A 26,342-nucleotide genomic window follows, 5' to 3' on the forward strand; every position below is an offset into this window, starting at 1 on the left:
TCATGTTCTTGGTGGGGACAGAGAAATAAATTGGAGTATACTACCGCGAATCTGCTTAGTTTTAATACTGTAGATAATAGGGTTCATGAAAGGGGGGAAAAGGAAGTAGATGTAGCTCATTATGATGTGTACTAGATGGGGAACATTCTTCCCAAATCGGTGGATGAATGTCAAGCCAAAAACAGTGACATAGAAGACCAAGATGCAGCAGATGTGGGAGACACAAGTGTTGAGGGCCTTGGACCTCTCTTCTTCAGAGGCAATGCTCATCACAGTCTGAAGTATCAAAATATAGGAGCAAAATATTATCAGGCAGTCCATTAGGACCATAGAAAATACCACCACAACAGGATACAGGCGATTGAAGGTGATGTCAGCACAGGCTAATTTGATAACATCCTGGTGAAGACAGAATGCATGAGAGAGGACATGGGATCTGCAATAGGAAAACCAGTAGAGAGGCAATATTGGAGGCAATATGAGAACAAATCCCCTCATGAAAACTCCCACTCCAATCTTTAACACTTGGATGTTGGTGATAATGGAAGTATATCTCAGTGGGTTGCAGATGGCAATAAACCAATCATAGGCCATGGCAAGCAAAATTCCAGACTCTATCATAGAGAGGCTGTGGATGAAGTAGGCTTGGAGAAAGCAGATGCCGTGGCTGACTTCCCTGTGATTTATCCACATCACACACAGCACAGTAGGCATTGTAACTAGGGTCATCCCTAGGTCTGTGGTTGCCAGCAGGGCTAAGAAATAGTACATGGGTTCATGGAGGTTATGGTCAACCCTGATGAGAAATAGGAGAATGCCATTGCCAAGAAGTATAGAGATATAGACGACAGATAATGGGATGGAGATCCAGTGGTGTGATTTTTCCAGGCCCACGAAGCCAGTCAGCAGAAAGGGTGTAGCACTGGTATTGAGTTCCATAATAGGCATTTTCATAGAGTAAGTCTTCTCTTAAGGAAAGACCATGCACAGGTCCATAGGTCTTCAGAAATGCTCCTTTAGTAGCTTCTACTTTTTATTTATTTCCTGTAGTTCTTTTCTAAACTGTAATGACACCAGAGAAATAAAGTGGTCATTCTTAGGAAAGCCTTAGAGATAGGAGAAAGAAGAAAGAAAGAAAGAAAGAAAGAAAGAAAGAAAGAAAGAAAGAAAGAAAGAAAGAAAGAAAGAAGAAAGAAAGAAAGAAAGAAAGAAAGAAAGAAAGAAAGAAGAAAGAAAGAAGAGGAAGAAAAGAGAAAAGAAAAGAAGAAAAAAGAAAAGAAAAGAAAAAAGAAAAGAAAAGAAAAGAAGAAAAGAAAGAAAAGAAAGAAAAGAAAAGAAAAGAAAAAAGATCAACAACTGCAAATCATTGTTTAATATATGTGCCAGGGAATGTACTAGGCAAGGTGGATTTAATTGTGAGTTTATGAGATAGAGCTGATTCTTGTCCTCATAAAACATAAAATGTGAAAAAAAAGAAAATATTTGAGATTACACTATTAAGAGAAAAAAAAGGATGACAGTGACTGAAATGCATAGCTAGGGTCTGGGGGAGGGTAGAAAGGGGGAATGGGGGGAATGGGGAAAAAGGGGGGAGTACTTTAGTAGGTGCAGTCCAGGCTGATGGCAGCCTGCAGCCTTAGGCTTCATGTGGGGGTGGGGGTGAGGCAAACTTTGCCCTGGTAGAGCAAAGAGCAGCAGATTGTGCAAACCAAAACTAAAAACAAACAAACCAAACACCCTCCCCACAAAGAAACAAACAAACAATCCAAAACCAAAAAAGAAACTGTTTTGATAGGGATGGGTCTGAGTTGCCCATCCTCACATGTCTAACCCAGGCTATTTCCTAGGTCATGCTGAGACCCAGAGGAGTGTGGGAATCAAATAGGGAGGGAGAGACAGAGTTAGAGAGCATAACTGCTTCCTATTATACAATAGACATGGTGGGATGTGCCAGTGTGCCCTATTTTTAAATAGAATGCCCAGAAACATCTTAATTACCCTATTTTTTGATAACTGTTACTGAAAATGATAAAGAGGCCCCCACAAGGTCCCAGATGCCAGGAAACAGCAGAGTTGTTCTCTTCCTGCATCACATTAGACAAGGGGAATTTCAGAAATGGTGATCTCTTAGTAGTATCTGTGAAAAAAATAAGCCTTAACGTGTCCTTTTCCATGTTCACACTCAAAGACTGAGAACCTGTGCTTGACTCTAGCAAAGTAATGAGCATCCTTTGTGGAGCTGGCTGTTACTGATGTATGTGTGTGACTTGAGAGGTCCAGGGGTTGGACGAACAGCTAATTGATAATTAGGATCATATATTCAATGACACAGTTTGATGATGTTGAAATAAACTTTCTAGGCCTGAGATGGAACTGCTTCTACCCAGGGTGCCACATTAGCAAACTGAAACTTACACAACTTTCATGTCCCTGTCAATGTTCCACTTGACCAGAAACACAGTATATCCATCAGCCAAGCCCCCAAAACAAAGTCAACTCTGGGCCTTCTCACCCAGACAAGATTGACTATGTGGCTTCAGACAATAAGGTGTTTCTATTTGTCTCTTCCTTATTCTTTGTTCTTTATTCTTTATCCTGTAAAAACTTTCTGGCTTGCACCCCATATTGCAGTTCTCCAAAACTGCATGTCCGCTTCATGAAGTGTTAAATATATTTGTTTGCATTGGGGTGCCTGGGTGGCTCAGTTAAGTGTCTCACTTTGGCTCAGGTCATGGCTCAGTGCTCTGGGATTTAGCCCCACATCAGGTTCCCTGCTCAATGGGGAGTCTGTTTCTCTCTCTCCCTCTCCTCCTGCCTCTCCCCCTGTTCATGCTATCACACTCTTCCTCTCAAATAAATAAATAAAATATTTTAAAAAATATATTTGTGTCATCTAAATGGTCTTCTTTAATCATTATTTAACACTGCAAAGACTTCTAATTCTACAACTCTACAACCTTATCACCTTAAAAAATATATCCATCAACTCACAGAGGTGTTCATTCCTGGGGAGTCCTTAAGATCTTGTATTGATGAAAAACTGTTTTCCCAATCTAATCATTCTATTCCAGAAACTTAGAGGCTTCAAGAAGACACTCTGGTTCTCTCTTTTCTTCTGTGTGTTCTCATGGAGGAACACCACCCAGACATTTAAGTAACACACTTTACATTTGCCTTTCCTTGGGATCCTTCTCTCTTTTGTTTCCAGCCATTGTTCCTCATATTCCTGTCTGCCTTGTACCCTTTATTCTTATCTTCTGCATTCCCAGCATCATCTCTGCTGACTGATTAGATGATTTATATTATGCTACCTGTTCTGATACATGGCATCCAGTAGATGTAATGTAATCATCAAATACTCACTATTCACTTCTACATTTGCTGAGGTGTATACATTTCCAAAGCCATAAACTGATCATCTTACCTATAGATGCAATACATTCCTGACTTTCTTACCAGTGAATACTGACTGTGAATGCCTTTCTACTCAAAGCATCCATCTTTCTTTCCTAGGGTAGCATCCCTTGCTGGTTAAAATGGTGACCACTTTCCCCTACCCATACCACCCCATCACCAGATTCACTATTACTCCCTATCTGTGGGAGTTTAAGATCCTCAAAATCTAGAGTGTCTATACCTCAATATAGAAGAGAGTGAACAAAGCTCTACTCTGCCTTTAGTTACAGAATATGTACACTTATTTCCTAACAAATAAGAGGCTCTCTTCTGGGAATATGAAGCAATTTAAAGCAGAGTGTGTAATGTCTGCCTCTGCTTTCATCTGAGACTGGCCTCCTTGGCAAGTTTTTCTTTCTCTTAGTCTATATCCTTGATCATTATAGTGCCTCCCCTCCTCAACCCGATTTAAGCTCTGGGGGAATAAATACTTGGTGGCACACACAGGGTTTAAGAGAAAGTTGGTACAGACAGCTGGAGAGCACAAAAATAGCTAATCCATCCCAAACCTCTGAATCATTCTAGAGCTATCTGCTTCTACGGTAATAGGTAACGGTACGGTAATAGGCTACGGTTACGGTAATAGGTAACATCTATTACCACAAATGTTCTGCTTTTTTCTTCCAAAATATATCTGCCTAGTAAGGAAGGGAAAGGCATATTTTGGCTTTTCCTTATTCCAAAAATCTGCAAGAAAAGATTGTTTGGGAGTCCAGCTTTTTTTTTTTTTGAGGGGGGGGTTCCTTAGCATATTCCTATGCCTCATCACCTCTTGACTGACATATTGCTGCCTTTCTCCATAAGTTTCATTAAACCAACTCTCTATACTCTACCCTGCCCTGCCATATCCTGTTATCTATACTAAGCCTTCTAGGACATGATACACTGGAGTTTCTTACTGACCTATTCATGAGTCTTTTGTTCATCGGTGCCATAGATGTGACCCTGGAAACCTGACTCTGGCCAAGGTCTTGGTTTCTACACCATCTCTTTTGTTTGTATCCAGAAGCCAAGCTTCAAGTAGCATTTGTTTCAGAAGGTCCTCCCCAAGGCCCTTTTCTACCTCCTCCCTCCTTTGTTCTCCCAGCCTTGGGAATTTGGAGCTTTGGAACAGTGATGCCCCAAGGTCTAGAGCTGTATCTTGGTTTGGGCATTAGCTTTGCCACCAGGAAGGTGATTAATTTTAAGCATCACATATTGATAGGAAAGAAAAGTTAGGGAGGGTGGACTTTTGCTCCCCCCTCCTTTTTTTTTTTTTTTTGAGAACTCCCAGGACTTTGCCTTTACATTGAAGCATATGTGGATATAAGGATCAGAGCAAGGCATTAAATTGGTCTATCAGGAAAGTTTCCCCACCCTAACTGCCTTGGCCCAAGTGTTCAGCTGAGACCATTGTAATCCCAGAGCTCTGTTTCAGAGGACTCATCTCCATCTAACTTCCCAGTCCTTTATTTCTTAAGAGCTCTTTCTCTGATCTTTCCATACCATCTCTGCAAGGTAGGGAAGGACAGAAAGAGACAAGAGAAATTTTGGAGGTGTCAAATGCACCCATTTGAAGACCTTCTAAAATATATTGTTATCCTAATGTCCTTTATATTCATCTACAATGGCAGGTCCCAGGATCACTGGGCCTAGAGAGAAAGTTAAGAAAGATTTCCTTTGATGGAATTAGATCCCTCTGAATTGATTCCAAGAGCACAAGGAAAGGATGCATTCTGAAATAAAGAGTTAGGAGTTCATATTTTTGAGGGTGTTACATGAAAATTCAACTTAGGATGCCCAAATATTTGAAGGTATTACAGGACACAATAATAGAGACATTCAGAGGACATGTAGATTCAGAAACATAATCAGAAGAACCAAGAGACACACAGAGACATTGGTCACTTTTTAAGTTTTATTCATTTTGATCAAAAATTTGTATTTTATTAAAGATGACCCATGTGGTAGTTTCTGTAATACAGTAGAAGGTAAGACTCATCATCCTCCTGGAGCACATTGTCTAGAAACTACAAAAGGAGATAGACAAATGTCATGCAGATAGATACACAGCTGACTTGAATAAAATAAATGAATGAATAAACAAACAATAGTCCATTGAGCTCATCTGCTAAGGGTTATTTGTAAGCCTGGAAGTTGCTCTAAAGGTCTAGTTTCATGTTTGTTTCTCCATAGTACTCATTAATCTCAAAGAGTTCTGGGAAATTCTCACTTTCTTATGAACAAGACTAGGTGCAGGAGTCAGAAACCATTTTGAATGCCATCATGACAGAGCCCAGAAACAAGCTCCATCTATATGAAGGAAAGTGACTAGTCACTGGGTGGCCCCTTGTGTAATCCTAGTATTTCACACTGGGTCTTCTGTTCATAAAAATATCTTCTCTGATTCACATTAAAACCTGTAACCTGGGTCATGTGTACTGCTCTTTAATTGGTCATAGGACTTAATGTGAACTCCTTTGTATGTCTAGAATATGAACAAAATCAACTTTGATAGCTATTTGGAGCCAGAAAAATGTCATTTTTTTTCTTCTAGTCACAAGCATTGTCTCTATCCTCTCCCTTTCTCTCCACTCACACATATGACCAACTCTTTGTCAGCTGGTATTTTTCACATCCCAGGAACACCCATCTAGCCTTATCTGGGGTGTACTGCCAAGCTGGAACTTTAATGCCACTTCACTATTTGAAAATGCATATATCTCTGATTATTCCCTGTATCTAGGACTAACTCATTAAGACATTAAGATTTAGGAGTTATATCACTGTTATTATACATTTTACATATATTTACATATTTACATATAGTGTATTAGAATAATAAATAATAAATGTTTATCGAACATTTAACTTTGTAGACTTAGACACACTTTCTGTAGAGTTGTCATATTGAGCTGATGATAGAATAAGGATCATTTTTTTCACTTAGTGCAATTTTACAGAAATGGCAGTTATACTATTTCCATATTAGCAAAAAAAAGTGAGCGTTTGAGATTTAGAGTGTCATTGCTAGGTACCTCAGAGCCAGGACATGTAGAACATATGGAGAGACAACAGGCTTTTACTCAAACAGTCAGAGACCCATACTGTAGATCGAAGAATCATATATTAGGTGCTTTAGGCTCACCAAATAGGGTAAATGACCTAAAAAAAAGTATCTCAAGTGTCTCAGTTGGACACTTGAGATATATGCTTAGTGTTATATTTATATATGTGTGTGTGTGTATATATATGTGTGTATATATGTATATATATTATGATATATAATGCCATGCACAATCCAGCAAAAAATATGCATGTAATATGATGTTCTAAATATCAGAGAGAGGTAGATTTCGACTGACATGTCTTTCCCTAGCTACTCCTACTGATAAAGCTGTCAGTTTTCCCAGGTTCCCTGAGTTATTTCTTGGAGAGCAATGGGTCAAAGTTATGCTCTAGAATTAGGCAGAGAGAATAAACGAACTATACCACTCTGGATCTGCTTGGTTTTAATGCTATAGATAACAGGGTTCATAAAAGGGGGGAAGAGGAAGTAGATATAGCTCATTGTGATGTGGACCACATGAGGAGCATGTTTTCCAAATCTATGAATAAATGTCAGACCAACTACAGTGACATAGAAGACCAAGATACAGCAGATGTGAGAGACACAGGTGTTGAGGGCCTTGGCTCTTTCTTCTCCAGAAGCAATGCCCATGACAGTCTTGAGGATCAAAATGTAGGAGAAAAAGATGATGAGAAAGTCCAACAAGACCATTGCAAATACAACCACAACTGGATAGAGTCGATTGAAGGTGATGTCAGCACAGGCTAACTTAATGACATCTTGGTGTAGACAAAAAGCATGAGAAAGTACATGGGAATGACAGTAGGGAAACCAGTGAAGGCGAATAATTATTGGCATAATTGACAGACCAGCCCTTGTCAATACCCCTATCCCAATCTTCATTACCTTGGTATTGGTAAGGATGGAAGTATATCTCAAGGGGTTGCGGATGGCAATGAAACGGTCATAGGCCATGGCAAGCAAAACACCAGATTCCACAATAGAAAGAGTATGGATAAAATAGGCCTGAGAGAAACAGACCTGATGGCCAATCTCTCTGTGATTTAACCATAGGACACCCAGAACTGTGGGCATTGTGGTCAAAGTCACTCCAAGGTCTGTGGCTGCCAACATAGCTAAAAAATAGTACATGGGCTCATGAAGGCTATGATCATCTTTGATAAGAAAGAGAAGGGTGCCATTACCAAGAATAATGGAGATATAAACTACCAATAATGGGATGGAAATCCAGTGGTGTGCCTTCTCCATGCCTGGGAAGCCAGTAAGCAGAAATGGGGAAACAGTGGTGTTGAGCCACATTGCAGGCCTTGCAAAGAGGAAAATACTCCTTTCGGGGATGCAGTAGAAGCTCTGGTTCTGTAAAAGTTACCCCTGAATGTGCTACCTGTTCATAAGATGTTTATCAGTCTTGACTTCCAGTGATAGCAAGGATGATAATTTAGTCATTCTTTTGAGATTCCTAAGTAACGGGAGAATAGAATGTATAAAGAACTCTACATATAATTCAGGGTTATTGGACAACATACTGGCGATACAGCGATGTAGGCAGAATAGCCTTAGCTGATGTCTTTATAAATTATATAATCAAGAAAGTAAAGACAAAAATGAAAGAAGAAATCCATATATTTGAATAGTGTTGGAACTTACAGCATGTTTCTCATGGAGCTCCTTATCTTGACTTGCGATATTGAGGGTGGATGGAAAGTTTCCCCAGAATGTATGAAACCTAAAAGATAGTAGAAAATTAGTTCCAGGTAGTGTTGGAAGTGCAAGTATGAACATCTGATGGCAAAAGAAAAAAATACATATATAAGTAAACAAAAATCAATCAATAAAATAGACTTAATTGATTTGAGGGAATGACTAATACTAGTTGCAAAAAATGAAGCTTTAGAGAACTTTGAGAAGCTACAAAAGTGATACAAGTTAATTACATGTATCTATCTCCAAAACACATAGACCTCAAAATCTATGTTGCCTAGCATCATAATCCCTTAGTTATTGAGGTCATGTGTCTCAATGAATTCAAAATTTCACAGTATTGATAAAAAAAAGAGCAATAAAACGATTTTATGATAAGTACTTGAGAGCACTATTTGTTAACAGCATAAATTACTGTCAGTATATCACCTATTCGGAGATACAGACATAGATATTGCTTATGTAGGCAAGATCAAGGTGGATATTAAAAGCTATGGAATCTGATGAGATTTAACGAAACTGAGAAGGCTCTGTGACATTAGAATTTCAGATAATCCCTCTTGTGGCAGCCAAAGTCTGGGAGTAAAGAAAGCTTGCCTTGTGGCATCATGGAGAGACAATGAAGACCATCTTTATTTGGTTGATATGGACTAAATATCTCACATGCTTTGAAAAGGACATCTTAGTGTGAATTTAATATATGAGTCATAGAACACCTTTTTGCCATGAAAAAAGGTCTATGAGATTACTGGACTTTAATCCTCAGAAGAATTTGATTGATGTTCCAGCTGTGCTTTGTATTGTACATTGTAACAACAATTATAACAGGGAAGTCCTTTCATCCTGGACTTTGATTTCATTATCTATCAATTTCTATGTTGCCCAGTGACACTCTTGACACAAGATGTGAGAAGGGAATGAGATGGCCAATGGGGAAGTGCTTTGCAAGGGGTAAATTATTCTTCACTTCTGAAGCTTTGGTATTATTATTGAGAAGAGCCTTCTTCTTCTCATGCTCTCTTTCCCGTGACTATGTACCATGGTTATTCATTCTGAGAAATGTGTCAATTTTTTTAATGAAGCCTGGGGAACAGATACAAGATGCTGGGGGTTTTGAGGAGGCTGGATTTGACTGTACCTGAAAGTATTAAACTAGGGTTCACCTGAGCAGTGGATAAAAGATAGCATGTGTGGGCAGAGAGAGGAGAGGAGAGTGGTGAGTGAGTGTGGGGACTTTCGAAGATAGCTAAAGACATTAAGCCTGGAGCACTGAGACTAGAGTACATTAAGGGAAAAGCAACTCTCTTCATACGGGTAAAAGGAGGAATAGCTGACTCCTGCCTGTGAGTGAAAGGTTTGGGAAATACTTGGCTTGTGCAGGGTTAAAGAAGCAGGTGTGGGGGCACCAGACAGAAAATACAGAGTCAAAAAGCCAATTTAAAGAAAAAATAATTGCCGAACCTTCATTTTGTGTCAGAACTCTAGGACACTACATGGGTCTCTTTTTTGTGTGTGTAGAAACCTTATAGTAGCCTATTTTTTCCATTTTACAGAGTCAGGTTGATTATATGTCCAAGGTGATCCAGTAAGCAAAAGACAGAGTACTTTTTATACACTTTGGATTAGAAAGACTCCAGGAGTGGTGAAATCTTTGTAGTATTTTGGAATACAACCAAGCTTACTGCCTCTTTTTTTCTGTTTTTATATTGAGAATCTGAACATTTTTACTTGATTTACTCAGAGCTATTTCGGTTGGACATGAAATTATCTGTAAATTTCAGGAGTTTAAAAATCCTAGAATTTTTAAATCTTGTCCCTGCAGCCACTGATGATCTCCCTGAATCTTGGAGTGGACTTGAGTTTTCATTAATGAGAAGTTAATTACCAAAGTCTCAGACCCTGCTACAAAAACTGTGCGCTCTGTAGAGACACCCTAGGTATCCTGCTCAGACTTTTATCTTCCCTCACCTTCTCTTAGTCTCTTTTCCTGACAATTCCTCTATCCTGCTTCCATTTAAAAACATATATCCTAACCTCTGTTATCCTTCTTTTCTAGATAGTTCAAATTTATAGTCCATTCTCTGTTTACTCTATTGCAGGGCTTCCTATGGCTCTATTCTCAATACATAGTTCTTAGCAGAATGCCTTGCACATGATTCATGTTCTTTTCTGAATGATTGGTCTGCGTATACATATAAATTGATTTTCTGACCATCTTAGATGCCTGAGTTTTTTAAAAAAGATTTTATCTATTTATTCATGAGAGACACACAGAGAGAGGCAGAGATATAGTCAGGGGACAAGCAGGCTCCCCACAGGGAGCCTGATGCAGGACTTGATCCCAGGACCCTGGGGTCACAACCTGAACCAAAGACAGATGCTCAACCACTGAACCACCCAGGTACTCCTTATATGCTTGATTTTAAGCAAGTTCTCAAATCATCAAAGCATATAGATTGATCGGTACTCAGTGGGTGATTGATTCTGAACACACCTGGAAACACCCTGAGGGCTGTTATAAGGGATATGGAGAGAAAACTCTACCCTATCTTCAATTCAGGGAGTTGAATACCTATTGCACCCTGTGTCCCTCTCCAGGTGCTGAAGACACACAGCTGTGCAAACCTAAAACAAAGGTGCACGCACAGCCCCCACTCCATCCAAGATTAATTTTGACCGATTTATCAGTCTTGGATGATGGTGACTATTCTCCAGGAAGTGTTTAAACCTCTCATAATTACAGAGCTACCCCTTCTCACTCTTTTGGAAGACATTCTATCTTTGTCATTGATCTGGGCTTCTAGGGGGGAAAACACCATGCAGGAAATCACAGTGTTAGGCTGGAGGCCAGAGAGGCCATAGATACAGACATGGGGAGAGCAAGAATGAGAAATGCATAATTCATCCCTGATTCTACACCCATCACCCGGTTTGTTCCCATAAGTCTTCTTTGTCTCCTGTGTTCCAGAATCTGTCCATGGCCTTATTTTATATATCTGAGAAGGTAATCCTTAAAGAAATATTGGAGGGTCTTAAAAACCCATGACTATTCTCCACATACTCAACAGAGAATGCTATCATTTTCTTTTGCCAAGAAATCAGATCCCTAGTTCCTGCCCTCTCTGCCCTCTTACCTGCAGTGAGCCATTGGAGAGAAGATTCATTACATATCCTCACTAACCTGAATTTTGTTTCCCTTTCATTCTTCATTCCATAGGTGTAAATCTGGAGTCCTTGGCCTTATCAACGACTTAGTAGTCGACTTAGCCACTCTTTTCATAGACTGCACAGAATCTTGGCAAGTAAGAGCATTTATTTCAGAAACTCGTCTCCAGGGTCTTTTCCTGATTTAGGCCACTCATTGTCCCTTCCTCTCTGTATCCCTCGATCCCTTTGTTCCTCCCTCCTTCCATCTTTTCTATTTTTATTTGAACCCTTGACTTTGGAGATCTGGGGTTTGAACAGCAATCCCTAAGGTCTCCGTCTGTAAAAAAAAAAAAAAAAGTGTTGGGGGGGGGTTTTAGTAAAATCTCCGTTGCTAGGAGAGTGATTAGTTGTTTATACCTATTGGTATATGGAAGGAAAAGTAGCCCATATAGGACTGTGACTAAAACAGAGTTCTTCAGAAAGCATTTTCTCCAGTTGTCTGTGGGAACTCCCCATCATTGTTCCTAAAATGAGGAACATGTACAAGTTAGAGGAGAGCAGGACATCATTTTGGTGCAGTAAGAGTTCTCCCCATCCCATTGCCTTTCTCCTAGTCTTGAGGTCTGGCTAAAGTCAATGAGAGCCCAGATGCCTATCTCGGAGAAGGAAGCTCCCTTTCCTCCTCAGCCCTTGATTTCTTTTCCCTCCTCTATATCCTCCATCTCCATGTTCTCCATAAGAAGACAGAGCAAGGATGGCAGTTACTTTTAATCAAATTATAAGTGAGCTATGGAGGACAGAAATTGTAATGCTAATTATGTAGAAACCAAGAGTCTTACTCTCTTTCCCATAGAGAAATGACAACATATTATACATGTGATTAAAAGCATGAATGTTAGAACTTGAGTACTTGGTTTATACCATGACTGGTTCTTGCTGTGTTACTCTGCCACTTTTGAGGACTTAACCTCATTGTACTTGTGTTCCTTATCTCTAAAATGCATGTAATCATAATCACCATCGCATAAAGTTCTTTTAAGTTTTAAATATAAATCATTTAGAATAGTACTCGACATATAATAAACACTTGGTCAGTGTTAGCTATTATTACCTTGGTCATGATGAATCACACTCATTTTCATTACTTATATTTTGGACTGTTTTCTGCCACTGAATATTGAAATATTTGAGAAATGAACTCTGTCTTTTATAATTTTATGGCATATCAATATCCAAGTGATTAAACTATAGAATCAATGTCATATTTCGCAGTTTCTTTTTCTTTTTCGTTTTTGTTTATTTTTTTATTGGATTTTGATTTGCCAACATATAGTATAACACCCAGGGCTCATCCCGTAAAGTGCCCCCCTCAGTGCCCCTCACCCAGTCCCCCAAACCCCCGCCCACCTCCCCTTCTACTACTCTTTGTTCATTTCCCAAAGTTAGGAGTCTCTCATGTTTTGTCACCCTCGCTGATATTTCCCACTCATTTCTCTCCTTTCCTCTTTAATTCCTTTCACAATTTTTTATATTCCCTGAATGAATGAAATCATATAATGTTTATCCTTCTCCGATGGACTTACTTCACTCAGCATAATACCCTCCAGTTCCATCCACATCGAAGCAAATGGTGGATATTTGTCGTTTCTAATGGCTGAGGAATATTCCATTGTATACATAAACCACATCTTCTTTATCCATTCATCTTTCGATGGACACCGAGGCTCCTTCCGCAGTTTGGCCATTGTGGACATTGCTGCTATACACATTGGGGTACAGGTGTCCTGCCGTTTCACTGCATATGTATCTTTGGGGTAAATCCCTAGTAGTGCAATTTCTGGGTCATAGGGTAGCTCTATTTTTAACCCTTTGAGGAACCTCCAGAGTGGAGGTTCATACTGTTTCAAACTCCACAGTTTTTCAGAGTGGCTGTACCAGTTCACATTCCCACCAACAGTGCAAGAGGGTTCCCCTTTCTCCACATCCTCTCCAACATTTGTGGTTTCCTGCCTTGTTAATTTTCACCTTTCTCACTGGTGTGAGGTGGTATCTCATTGTGGTTTTGATTTGTATTTCCCTGATGGCAAGTGATGCAGAGCATTTTCTCATGTGCTTGTTGGCCATGTCTATGTCTTCCTCTGTGAAGTTTCTGTTCGTGTCTTTTGCCCATTCCATGATTGGATTGTTTGTTTCTTTGGTGTTGAGTTGAAGAAGTTCTTTATAGATCTTGGATACTAGCCCTTTATCTGATAGGTCATTTGTAAATGTCTTCTCCCATTCTGTAGGTTGTCTTTTAGTTTTGTTGCCTGTTTCTTTTGCTGTGCAGAAGCTTTTAATTTTTTAATTTTTATTATTTGTATTTTAAATTTATTTTTTAAATTTATTTTTATTTTTTATTTATTATAATTTTTATTTATTTATATTTTTTCAGAAGCTTTTTATATTGATTCAGTCCCAATAATTCATTTTGTTTTTGTTTCCCTTGCCTTCATAGATGTTGCAAGAAATTGCTGTGGCCAAGTTCAAAAAGGGTGTTGTCTGTGTTCTCCTCTAGGATTTTGATGGATTCTTTTATCACATTTAGATATTTCATCCATTTTGAGTTTGTTTTTGTGTATGGTGTAAGAGAATGGTCTAGTTTCATTTTTCTGCACGTGGCTGTCCAATTTTCCCAGCACCATTTATTGAAGAGACTGTCCTTTTTCCAGTGGATAGTCTTTCCTACTTCGCCAAGTATTTGTTGACCCTAGAGTTGAGGGCCCATTTCTGGGTTCTCTATTCTGTTCCATTGATCTATGTGTCTGTTTCTGTGCCAGTACCACACCCCACACTGTCTTGATGATCACAGCTTTGTAGTACAACTTGAAATCCAGCATTTTAATGTAGCTGGCTCTGTTTTTTTGTTTTCTTTTGTTTTGTTTTTGTTTTCTTTCTCAATGGCTATTCTTTCCCCTGGCTATTTGGGGTCTTTTCTGATTCCACACAAATCTTAAGATTATTTGTTCCAACTCTCTGAAGAAAGTCCATGATATTTTGATAAGGATTGTATTGTATTGAATGTGTAAATTTCCCTGAGTAGCATTGACATTTTTGCAATATTAATTCTTTCCATCCATGAGCATGGAATATTTTTCCATCTCTTTGTGTCTTCCTCAATTTCTTTCAAAAGTGTTCTGTAGTTTCTAGGGTATAGATCCTTTAGCTCTTTCGTTAGGTTTATTCCTAGGTATCTTATGTTTTTGGGTGCAATTGTAAATGGGATTGATTTCTTAATTTCTCTTTCATCTGCAATCCCCAGTTTCTGCTTCTAATGTCACAACCAATTTACAGATTCATCTCTGGTGAAGAGTAATTTTCATTTCCAGATCAAAACCACTAACTCATGAACACCATGTTACTTAGCAAAAAATTTTCAGATATCTACTATATTAGGTTTTAGTCATGGATGCATTTAATAGAGGATATACAAATAAACACACAGATATATATTTTTTCAATAAGCAAATGATGAGATTCAATAGAATTTAATTCCGGATTAATTAAATTTAATTTAAATCATTTTATTATTGATACAATAAGGAAGAAAAAACAGTATTGGGAAGTTGTATTATAGATAAACCTAAACCGACAATCAAGAAATACTCAATGAGCATTTTTAAGTAAAAAACTTATTGATGTAAATTTACATAAAGAAATGTACCCAAATTATAAAGGTTCAGTTCAATGAATTTGTTGCAAAAGAAATTCACCATTGTAATTACCACCTAGAAATAGAAACAGAACTTTAGCCCTTTTGTGCCCCTGTCCAGTCCAGCTTCTGGATGAATTTTACCCATTTGTGACTTTTATACGAGTGGAATAAGACTCCGTACTCTCTTTGTGTTTGGCATCTATGCTCAGCATTAAGTTGTGAGAAATATCCGTGGGTTTGCATGTAGCAATATATATAGTATTCCTTGTATGAATAAACCCCATATTTACTTTTCCAGTCTCCATAGTCAGTAATAGTTGGAGCTATTTTAAATAATGCTTGTCTGATCATCCTGGTTCATTTTTAATTGATCATTGTGTACACAGACATGAATTTCTGTTGGATTGAATCATAGGAATATAATTCCTTAGAAAGATATGTGTTCATCAATGATAGTAGTAGTAGTAGTCTTATATCAAATATAAGTATAGTGTGTATCTTTGTTAGTCTATAGCTGACTTTTTACTTCTTTTAATAACTTTTTCACAAAATAAGTTATTTTTAATGCAAATTTATTTATGGTTTTTGTTTGTGTGTGATATATAAGAAAACTTAAATCCCAAATCAGTGAATAAAAAACTCTGTCATTTTACAATAGCTTTGTTTTAACTTAACCATAGATTGAATTTTTTCTATGGTAGGAAGTTGGGATCAAGAACCATTTTGGAGGATGCCCGGGTGGCTCAGTGGTTGAGCATCTGCCTTTGGCTCAGGGTGTGATCCTGGAGTCCCAGGTTTGAGACCCACATCAGGCTCTCTGCATGGAACCTGCTCCCCCCTCTGTCTATGTTTCTACCTCTATCTCTCATTTTGTGTCTCTCATGAATAAATAAATAAAACCTTAAAAAAAAGAACCATTTTGGTGTCCAGATTAATTTTGTGCCTTTCATTAGCCTACATTCTGTTCTGATCCCAGAACAACCCATAGTTTGATGTACCTTCATAAGAAGGTACACCTGCACCCCGATGTTTCTATCAGCAATGGCCACAATAGCCAAACTGTGGAAGGAGCCTTGGTGTCCATCGAAAGATGAATGGATAAAGAAGATGTGGTTTATGTATACACTGGAATATTACTCAGCAATTAGAAACGACAAATACCCACCATTTGCTTCAACGTGGATGGAACTGGAGGGTATTATGCTGAGTGAAATAAGTCAATCGGAGAAGGACAAACAGTGTATGTTCTCATTCATTTGGGGAATATAAATAATAGTGAAAGGGAATATAAAGGAAGGGAGAAGAAAGGTTGGGAAATATCAGGAAGGGAGACAGAACATAAAGACTCCTAACTCGGGGAAATGAACTAGGGGTGGTGGAAGGGGGAGGAGGGCGGGTGTTGGAGGGGAATGGGTGACGGGCACTGAGGTGGACACTTGACAGGATGAGCACTGGGTGTTTTTCTGTATGTTGGTAAATTGAACACCAATAAAAATTAATTAAAAAAAATTATTTTAGCTTTGTTTTTTTTTTTTTTTTTGCCTAACTGCTCATGTGGAACCACTAAAATCCCAGATAGCCAAGCAATCCTGAGAAAGGAGAATAAAACCTGAAACATCACACTTAGCTGATTTCAAACTTTATTACAAAGCTAGGACCATCAAAACAGTATGGTACTGTCATAAAAACTGACATGCAGACCAATACAACAGAATCAAGAGCCAAGAAATAAATTCACACATATATGGTCAAATAATATTTGATAAGAGAACCAAGAATTTTCAATGGGGAAAGTCTCCTCAATAAATGGTGTTGGGAATGCTAAATAGTCACATGCAAAGTATTGAAGTTAAACCTCTTCCCACTCACACAAAGTAACTCTAAATGAATTAAAGACTTAAAAGACCTGAAAGCATAAAACTGCTGGAAGACCTGAAAGCATAAAACTGCTGGAAGAAAACACAGGAGAAAAGCTCCTTGACATTGGTTTTGGTGACAATGTTTTGAATATGACATCAAAAAGAGAAAGTAAGAAAAGCAAAATTAAACAGGTGGGACTATATCAAACTAAAAAGATTCCACACAGCCAAAGAAACAATCAAAGAAATGGAAAAGCAACTTATGGAATGGGAGAAAATATCTGCAAATCATACATCTGACGAGAGATTAATATCCAAAATATATTAGGAACTCATACAGTTCAATAGTAAAAAAAACAAAAAACAAAAAACAGGGATCCCTGGGTGGCGCAGCGGTTTGGCGCCTGCCTTTGGCCCAGGGCGTGATCCTGGAGATCCGGGATCGAATCCCACATCAGGCTCCCGGTGCATGGAGCCTGCTTCTCCCTCCGCCTGTGTCTCTGCCTCTCTCTCTCTCTCTCTGTGACTATCATAAATAAATAAAAAATTAAAAAAATATATTAAAAAAAAAAAGAAGACATATAAATGGCCAACAGGTAAATGAAAATATGCTCAACATCCCTCATATTTTGGGAAATGCAAATGAAAACTACAGTGAGATATCAACTTACACCTGTTAGAAGAGGATCTTGTCATCAAGAAGACAAAAGATAAGAAGTATTAGTGAGGATATGGAGAAAAGGGAACCTTTGTATGCTGTTGGTAGAAATGTAAATTGGTATAGCTGTAGTGCCAGAGATTACGAATCCGAGAAACCACCAAGGAGCCGACACCGATGCAAACACAAGAGGGTTTATTTACAAGCTCCAGCTTGGGTCCAAGTATACCCATTGCACCGGAGCAGGGACTTGGACCCCGAGGCTAAGAGGTGTAGCAGTTTTATAGGAGCCAGTGGCCAATGGGATTGTAACACACACAGAAAGTTTCACAGTCATGTCGGTTCACACTCAGATGGCCAATTGAATTACAATTTACCCTATAGTGACCATTTGAACTAGCCTATCTCTCTGGTCAGAATTGGCATGCAGGGGATCCCTGGGTGGTGCAGTGTTTTAGCGCCTGCCTTTGGCCCAGGGCACGATCCTGGAGACCCGGGATCGAATCCCACGTTGGGCTCCCGGTGCATGGAGCCTGTTTCTCCCTCTGCCTGTGTCTCTGCCTCTCTCTCTCTCTCTCTGTGACTATCATAAATAAATAAAAATTAAAAAAAAAAAAAAAGAATTGGCATGCAGGTTTGGTGGGCAAAAGGCGGGGTTTACATTCTTATGAGCCGGTTTTCCGGTAAGGGTGTGCTCAGCGGCTTGACTAGGGTGGGGGAGTGCCTTAAGCAATAACCAGGTCATGTGGGGGTCATACAGGAGATGGTGGATATAGCACAAAATGGAGTTAGCCCTGCGCTGCTTGTCCAGGGATAGGGGTTTTTTGTTAAATTCCTTGGGTCTCACATAGCCACTATGGGAAACAGGATGGAGATTACTAAAAAAAATTAAAAATAGAACTACCATATTATCCAGCAATTAGCTTCTGGGTACATAGCTAAAGGAAATGAAATCAGTATCTCAGCTAGCTATACCTCCAAGTTCATTGTAACATTTTACACAGTAACTAAGACATGGAAACAACTTACATGCCCATCTACAGATGAATGGATAGAAAAACAAGTATTTATCAGGTTTTCTTTATCTATATCTATATATACACACACATATATTAATATCTGTGGGACTAAAGTGATGAGATGTGCTTGGCTGAACTACTATGTTATATGTTCATGTCATTTCCTGGAAAACAGAAAAATTCTGGTGAGGTTAAGCCAATAAAAGAATGATGAGTACTGTAGATAGTGGGTTCATGTTGATTACTAGAGAGGCTGACTGGCTCTTATCATATTTACTCCAGTCCATCTAACTTTCCCTTCTTAAGCTAGACTTGAGATAATCCAAGCAGAAAATATAATTAGAATTCAAAAGACTTAGGGGCACCTGGATGGTTCAGAAAGTTAAGTGCCCAACTCTTGATTTTGGCTCAGGTCTTGATCTCAGAGTTGAGGAATTGAGCCCTTTTTCAGGCTCTGTGCTCAGCAAAAGGTCTGCTTAAGATTCTCTTTCTCTCCCTCCCTCTGCCCCTCCTCCACTTTCACACTCGCTCACATGCTATTTTTCTCAAATAAATGAATAAATCTTAAAAAGAGAAAGAATTCAAAAGTCTTAAGCTAAGAAGATGCATTAAGTTTCCTCCTGAGAGCAACTGGGAAAGATTTAACCTTTGAAGTAGGTGTGTAAGATAAACAGTCTCCTATAGGTGATAAAAAGTTCTACTGGGGCCATAAAGACAAGCCCTCTGATTTCTCACACATAAAGCTGCCACTTGAGGCTCTATTAATTCTTTATCTTATTTTGAGAAGATATATTAAGACCTTGGGGGATTAGTTAAATGTTCCTTCTCCTTCATAGCAGGCGTTAGGATACAGAAAATGTTTCTTAAAGATCTATAATTGGCTGCCAAAGGAAAATCTCGGGAGGCGATTTTTTCATTAATAACTTCACTGACTACATCTCTTAGCTGTCTATGAGAAGGAGCTATATGATCTGAGTCCTCAGGCAGGACCCAAGAACCCTGCTTCTTATCCTTAATATCCAGGTGATGGTGCATGTATGGGTAAACACCCAGTATATACAGGAAAAGGGTACTAGGGCACTCCTCTGAGCTTGTCTAGAGAGAGTACAGGGGGAAGAGGAGGGCAAGGATCTTCATAGCTTATGGCTCTCGAAGAGTGCACAGATCTCAGTCTGAAGTTGGTAGCACTTGGAAAGATATTCAGACATGAGTACCTCAGATCTGCCATGCTTAGTGGTATGATTATGATTGACCATCTCACATATCTCCTATCCTTTCTAGGGGAGTGAACAGAGAGGCATCTCTTATTCTACAAGATATCTAAATGAGGCAGAGAAGGGTTATAACTTTACATGATAGAAAATTATTTGAATTTCAACATACTCAACTATAAATTTTTCTTCTTGGTTCTATTCCAAGTCTTCATAACTTCTTTCCTTCCCCATAGTCTTTCTTTGGCTTTTGAGACTTTTCTCAATGTCCTCAGAAACTACAAGAAGCTCTTTGCTGAAGACATGTAAATTTCTCACAGGATGGAGTATGAAGTAGATCTGAACAGAATTCTTGGAAATAGAGAAGAGGAACCTCCATTGAAGGTAATTGGCAAAATAGAATGGATACTCTCCACTTTGGGTAGGTTTCTCTATCATGATTTATTCCTGTGTTACATATTCTCGTATAGAGAGAATTCTTCACAAATTGCATTAGGACTTTGGGTTACAGATCATTGCTTAAGAGTCAGAGAAGGAGGGGTAATGAAGTTGTATTTAGAACACATAAGAGCAATGATTATGTGGGATTATTGTTGTATCCAGTGACTGCAGAATAAAGAATATTCATATTTCCAATAAACACTAAATTTATGTATCTTAATCCTGAAGATAGAGTATGGACGATGAGAAATAATTATGTAAATTTTTTGTCACTTAGTTTCAGGTCAAAAGGTTCTGAATCACTGCCTTGTGTTCAGTTGTCTGGCACCTTTTCAATGCTAGAAACTTGGAGTTTGATTTCATCTACACAGGTACATTGTTTTCTTTGAGAACATCTTAAGGGTGGTGGCTTCTACTGGCAAAATATCTTCAAAGAAGCATACTTGAGTGAGAATATATTTTTTAACTTAGAAAAAAAAAACAGCTTGAATAAACTTTTCTGGTATGTAACAAGAAAAAAAAAATAGGACATCCATTTGCTCTAATCCAGCCATATTTACTGATAACTCTTGATTTCCTCATTAGTAAATATATATCTTTCAAACTTCTCCTTTTGAGAAAATGAGTGTACCATCCTCCTATTTGCTGAAGCCAAAAATTACACAAAGAAATAAACCAATCTCATTTTGTTTTCCTTTATTCCCATTAACAATATATCAGCAAAACTTGTTACTACCTAAAAAAATGTATCTTTATCTGTTTAAATTTTATTTTTACTGTCCTCCTAGTCAAAATTACCATCCTCAGTTAGATTATTTTGTTTCTAAATACTTTCTTTGACCTTGCTTGATTATCTATTAGTCACAAAGTAGTCCCAGTGGTAATTTAAAAATGCAAATTTCAGTAGGTGACTAGGCCCTGAAGAATTTATAATTTCCCAATGTTGGGATGCCTGGGTGGGTCAGTGGTTAAGTGTCTGCCTTTGGCTTAGGGTATGATCCTGGAGTCCCAGGATTGAGTCCCAAGATCGAGTCCCATGTCGAGCTTCCTGCATGGAGCCTGCTTCTCCCTCTGCCTATGTCTATGCCTCTCTGCCTCTCTGTCTCTGTCTCTCTGTCTCTGTCTCTCATGAATAAATAAATAAAATCTTTAAAAAGAAAAAAAGAAAGAAAATTCCCCAATGTGTTTTTATCACATTTGTGGTAAAACAAAATTCCAGTGTTATCCATAAGATCCTGTGAGACCTCACCACTGCCTGGGTCTCTGATGGTACCTATTGTCTGTCTCTTGTTTGCTCACCAAGCTCCAGACATGCTAATTTCCTCCTCTAAATGGAACAGTCTTTCTCCAGATATACTTATGACCAGTTCTCATTGTTTTTCAAGTCTTGGCTCAAATGGCACCTCCTCAGAGATATAGTCCCAGGTCATCCAAATTACTAAATTGTATGCAATACCATCCCCATCAATCTCTATTAAATAGTGCTTTTTTATTTTATAATTGCATTTCTATTTACCTAAATGTTTATTTATTTTCTAACTTAATTTATGCCTTATAAGATCAGTGACTTTGTCTTATTAGCATTTAATTCCAGTACTTAAAATGTCATGTTTATCACACAGTGGATGCTCAAAACATATTGGGTGAATTAATATATATATGTATAATTGTCTAAATGTAGGTGTGTATATGTAGATATGTACATGCAGGTTTGTATGTACATGTATGCATGTATGCATGTATTAGCATATAGTTGATGTATAGTTGTAATGGGTGTGTGTAAAACATAACGTGTTAGGTACTTCACTAGGTATTGAGCAAGGCAAATAAAACATGGTTTTTATATTCAAGTAGTCCATAATCTAGTGGCAGAAGAGATGTGGAAACCTTCTTCAAGGACATACCTCTTCCTTCTGCCAACAGGCAATTCTGTGTAAGCAGCAATAGGGCTCTCATTTATTATTTCTTGGGACAGGTTCAGAAGTGTATGGCTGATTATAAAAGAAGGAGATCAAGAAGATGGATATTTAAATACAAATGGAGAACTTGAAAAAGGAGAAATCAAGTTCTAGGGAGTTGTGATAGTGGGTTTACAGAAAAGTAATAGGGAAAGAAAAAGAAATCACATGGAAATAAGATAATTTTTTTTAAAAAAAACTGAAGGATAAAGTCAATCATGAGCCATATCTTTGGCTGGCCTAAGCATTTATTCCAGCTCCAGGGTCCATAATCATCTAACTTCCAAATAGTCTAGGCTATTGTAATGAACAGTGAATAGTTTTATAGTGTCCAGGAGGAGATTAATAAGCACATCATGTTTGTCTTCCCATCACTAATCCATGGAGTAGGGAAGCAAATTGCCTCTTCTTCCTATCTGTCTGCTCCTTAGCTATGGTGATAGTGGTACAGCTTTTCTTTCCATATTTTTTTTCTCTTAGACACCTGGGATTTTTATTGAAAATTCAGAGAAATCCTACATATGCAGGATAATGTGGGTTAGGAATCACTTGTGAAGGCAAGTATAGTTAGGTCAGGGTTGAGTTCCCTGAAATCCTCCAAATATGGATTCTTCTGTGAAGTTGGTATAGTTGATGGAAATGGTTTCTATGTGTAGTGTGTACCAGAAATTTGCTGGGGAGGTTATTAGAATACATATGACCATATGAAACACCAGGGATTTAATTAGGAAGTAGGAAGGAGATGGTTCCTAGAATATGCAGTTGAGAACACAGAAAATAACTCGAATACCTGGGTGGCTTGGTCAGTTAAGCATCCGACTGTTGATTTTGGCTGAGGATTCTATCTCTCCCTCTCCCTCTCTCACTCTCTAAAAAAACTCCCCCAAACTAAAAACAAGATACAAGTTGTTTTAATAATACATTTTGAGAAACAACGGCTTATATCAATGTCATTATTACCTTTAAGAGAGAATTCTGAGACGATATACTTGGAGTGATACCTTGAAAGTGGAGCTGCATTTCAGTGGTAATAACAGGAACAAAGGAAATCTCTTCTGGATAAACCCAACATGTGGCCCAACAGCAGTTCCAGTTCCTTCCTTTTGACTGGTTTTCCAGGCTTGGAGGCAGTTCACCACTGGATTTCCACACCCTTCTTTTTCATCTACCTCTCTATCCTTTTAGGCAACAGCATTCTCCTTCTTCTCATTAAGGAAGATCACAATCTTCATGAGCCTATGTACTACTTCCTGGCCATGCTGGCAGCCACAGACCTAGGGCTGACCTTGACCACAATGCCTACAGTGTTGGGAGTCCTCTGGTTGGATCACAGAGAGATTGGAAAAGTAGCCTGTTTTTCTCAAGCCTACTTTATACACTCACTTGCCTTTGTAGAATCTGGTGTTTTGCTTGCTATGGCCTATGATCGTTTTATTGCCATTTGCAACCCCCTTAGATATAGCTCTATACTCACTAATAATCAAGTGCTGAAAATTGGGCTAGGAGTTCTGATGAGGGGGTTTATATCTGTTGTTCCTCCAATCTTACCCCTTTACTTTTTTCCCTATTGCCATTCCCACATCCTCTCACATGCATTCTGCCTTCACCAGGATGTCATCAAACTGGCCTGTGCTGATACCACCTTCAATCGCCTATATCCAGTTGTGCTTGTAGTCTTGATATTTGTGCTGGATTCTTTGATTATCCTCATCTCCTATGTGTTGATACTCAAGAGAGTCCTGAGTATTGCCTCCAAAGAAGAGAGGGCCAAGACCCTCAACACCTGTGTCTCCCATATCTGCTGTGTCCTGGTTTTCTATGTCACGGTGATTGGACTGTCTCTGATTCATCGGTTTGGAAAGCAGGTTCCGCATATTGTTCACCTTACTATGAGCTACATATATTTTATTTTCCCTCCATTAATGAATCCTATAATCTATAGTGTCAAGACCAAGCAAATCCAGATTGGCATTTTTCGCCTTTTTACTACCCATAGAATCAAAGTATGATATCTGACCTTCACAGTCCCTCATACAGAATATGAGTACTCTGGGTTTTGGCAGAGTAGTGAAAAAGTCTCAAATCAAACACCCATGATAAGATTCTCTTGGTAAAATAATTGTCAATGTAGAGCTACAAGTTGTCCTACCTTATCTAAGTTCATGACTTTGGTCTAATGTAGTTTGTGCATTTTTTAAAGAAAATTTTGCATACTGGATATCTCTGTTTGCCACCCAGTTTTTGCGATAATACACTAGCTGTTTATAGGTGTGTCTATAATGTATCTAAAATATATTTCTTTGGGATTAGAAAGGTGGTGGATAGGAACAGAGTTATAAGGATATAAAATAATAATTGGTTTGCATAAAATAAAGTTTGGTCTGTTTATATCCAATCCAATCTAACTTCCATGAATTTCCCCCACAGATATTAATACTAATTGTGGGAACCTGTATGTTTGGTGACTGATGTTCTAGAATTTTCTTGTAAAGATGTCTGAATTTTTCTCACTCAGTATTGTAATCACTTGTTATCCCAAACGTATCATTGATTCTTCCTCTCTCCATAAAATGATCATGAATTTGTCTCAAGAACTATAAGCTTATATTTATTCCCAAGGCAGGACCTACTTACGAAAAACAGTTTGTGATAAGAGGAACCATGGATAAAAGAAAGGAAATAGACATAGTCTATTACTCTGTTACTCAGTACTTCTTTCCATCTTTTCCCTTATTCTCATCCTATGACTCCATCATTAGCTCTGATTTTGGTACCATCTACAGAACATCTACCAGTGGCTAAGTAGTCTAAGTAGAAAACATGATTTCTTCTCCCTCTTTTTACTATGAAAAAAGCTTGAGGGACTATAAGAATAGATTTCCACATTTTGATTAAAACTTTCTGACGAACTGGGAAGGGATTGCAACTCAAATCAAAATAGCTTCCAAGGATGGAGGCTGTGTCTTTATTACATTTCAATTAGGGCAAAGAAAGAAAGAGGTAAACCAGGAGAAGAAATACATAGAAGGTGCTATTGATGTAATTGGTACTTTGTCCAGATCACTTTAAAGAACTGTGTACCTACTTCTTGCTTCTGTGAGTGTTAGCTGCTCATCACTCACACTTGCTGCTTCCTTAGGTTATTATTCTTTTTTTTTTTTAATTTATTTATTTATGATAGTCACAGAGAGAGAGAGAGAGAGGCAGAGACACAGGCAGAGGGAGAAGCAGGCTCCATGCACTGGGAGCCTGACGTGGGATTCGATCCCGGGTCTCCAGGATCGCGCCCTGGGCCAAAGGCAGGCGCCAAACCGCTGCGCCACCCAGGGATCCCTTAGGTTATTATTCTTAAGTCAATTAGAACTACTTCACCAAGATTATGGCCCCTGTTCCCCAGGAAGAAGACCATGTGCAAATAATAACTTTTTCCCTTTTAAAACTCAACTCCAACAGGGACTGTGTCCTTGCTTATTATCCCCTTTCCCTCCCTATTCTGTTTTTTCTTGCTTCTTGTCTCCTGAGAAGATTCATTAATAAATTGTGTACATCTGAATTTCTGTCTCAGGTTTTGCTTACAAGGAATCCAACACAAGAAAACCTTCAACTCTCATCTTTTTCTTATTTTATCAAGAGATTTAATTGTGAAAGGACTGAGCTTATTAAAAGAGAGCAACTGTCAGTTAAGAAAAAAGAAAGCACTTTTTTCATCCTTATCACTTGATGATGTCCAAGTAACATAGCTTGAATACTAAAATGTCTATGTGAGTGTGTGTGAGATGATAAGTGACATTCTATTTCCCATGGTCCATTTCCCCAAAATACAGTAAATCAAAGCTAAAAAATGACAGGAAGCAATCTGGGACGACCATTTGGTCAATGATTAATGAAGTGACTGCCCTTGTTTAGGAAATTCATTTCTTATTTGCAAATAATTGAGGAAAAAATTCATTGAAAGGAGATTTATAGGGTAAAAATAGAAATGGAGATACCAGGGAAGAGATTAAAGGAATCCCTCTGTTAGTCTATACAAAAGAATTACAAATGACTGCAATCCACCTAGATATTTACTTCTTTTAAAAATCTATTTTACAAAGCACATCATTTCCTTGGGTGTCATAAAATTTAGAGTTA

At 38.3% G+C, this 26,342-nt stretch overlaps 3 protein-coding genes across 3 annotated transcripts; 1 reads left to right on the forward strand and 2 right to left on the reverse strand.

Moving 5' to 3' along the window:
* LOC121476131 (olfactory receptor 51B6-like) lies at positions 1-948 on the reverse strand. Its single transcript, XM_041729872.1, has one exon. It carries the CDS (start codon positions 946-948, stop codon positions 1-3), a length of 948 nt encoding a protein of 315 aa, XP_041585806.1.
* Positions 949-6,886: 5,938 nt separating this feature from the next.
* On the reverse strand, positions 6,887-7,825 carry LOC121476463 (olfactory receptor 51B6). Its single transcript, XM_041730504.1, has one exon. The coding sequence runs from the start codon at positions 7,823-7,825 to the stop codon at positions 6,887-6,889; it is 939 nt and encodes a 312-aa protein (XP_041586438.1).
* A 15,456-nt stretch (positions 7,826-23,281) lies between these two features.
* LOC121476459 (olfactory receptor 51B5-like) lies at positions 23,282-24,220 on the forward strand. The gene has a single exon (XM_041730501.1). The coding sequence runs from the start codon at positions 23,282-23,284 to the stop codon at positions 24,218-24,220; it is 939 nt and encodes a 312-aa protein (XP_041586435.1).
* Positions 24,221-26,342: the final 2,122 nt, after the last annotated feature.

Source organism: Vulpes lagopus, chromosome 15, assembly GCF_018345385.1.
Source record: "Vulpes lagopus strain Blue_001 chromosome 15, ASM1834538v1, whole genome shotgun sequence".
Classification (NCBI taxonomy): Eukaryota; Metazoa; Chordata; class Mammalia; order Carnivora; family Canidae; genus Vulpes; species Vulpes lagopus.

What these genes read in the sequence shown, in the direction of transcription:
- LOC121476459 (XM_041730501.1), top strand. Translation starts at nt 23,282, where the DNA reads ATGTGGCCCAACAGCAGTTCCAGTTCCTTCCTTTTGACTGGTTTTCCA.
- LOC121476463 (XM_041730504.1), bottom strand. Translation starts at nt 7,825, where the DNA reads ATGTGGCTCAACACCACTGTTTCCCCATTTCTGCTTACTGGCTTCCCA.
- LOC121476131 (XM_041729872.1), bottom strand. Translation starts at nt 948, where the DNA reads ATGCCTATTATGGAACTCAATACCAGTGCTACACCCTTTCTGCTGACT.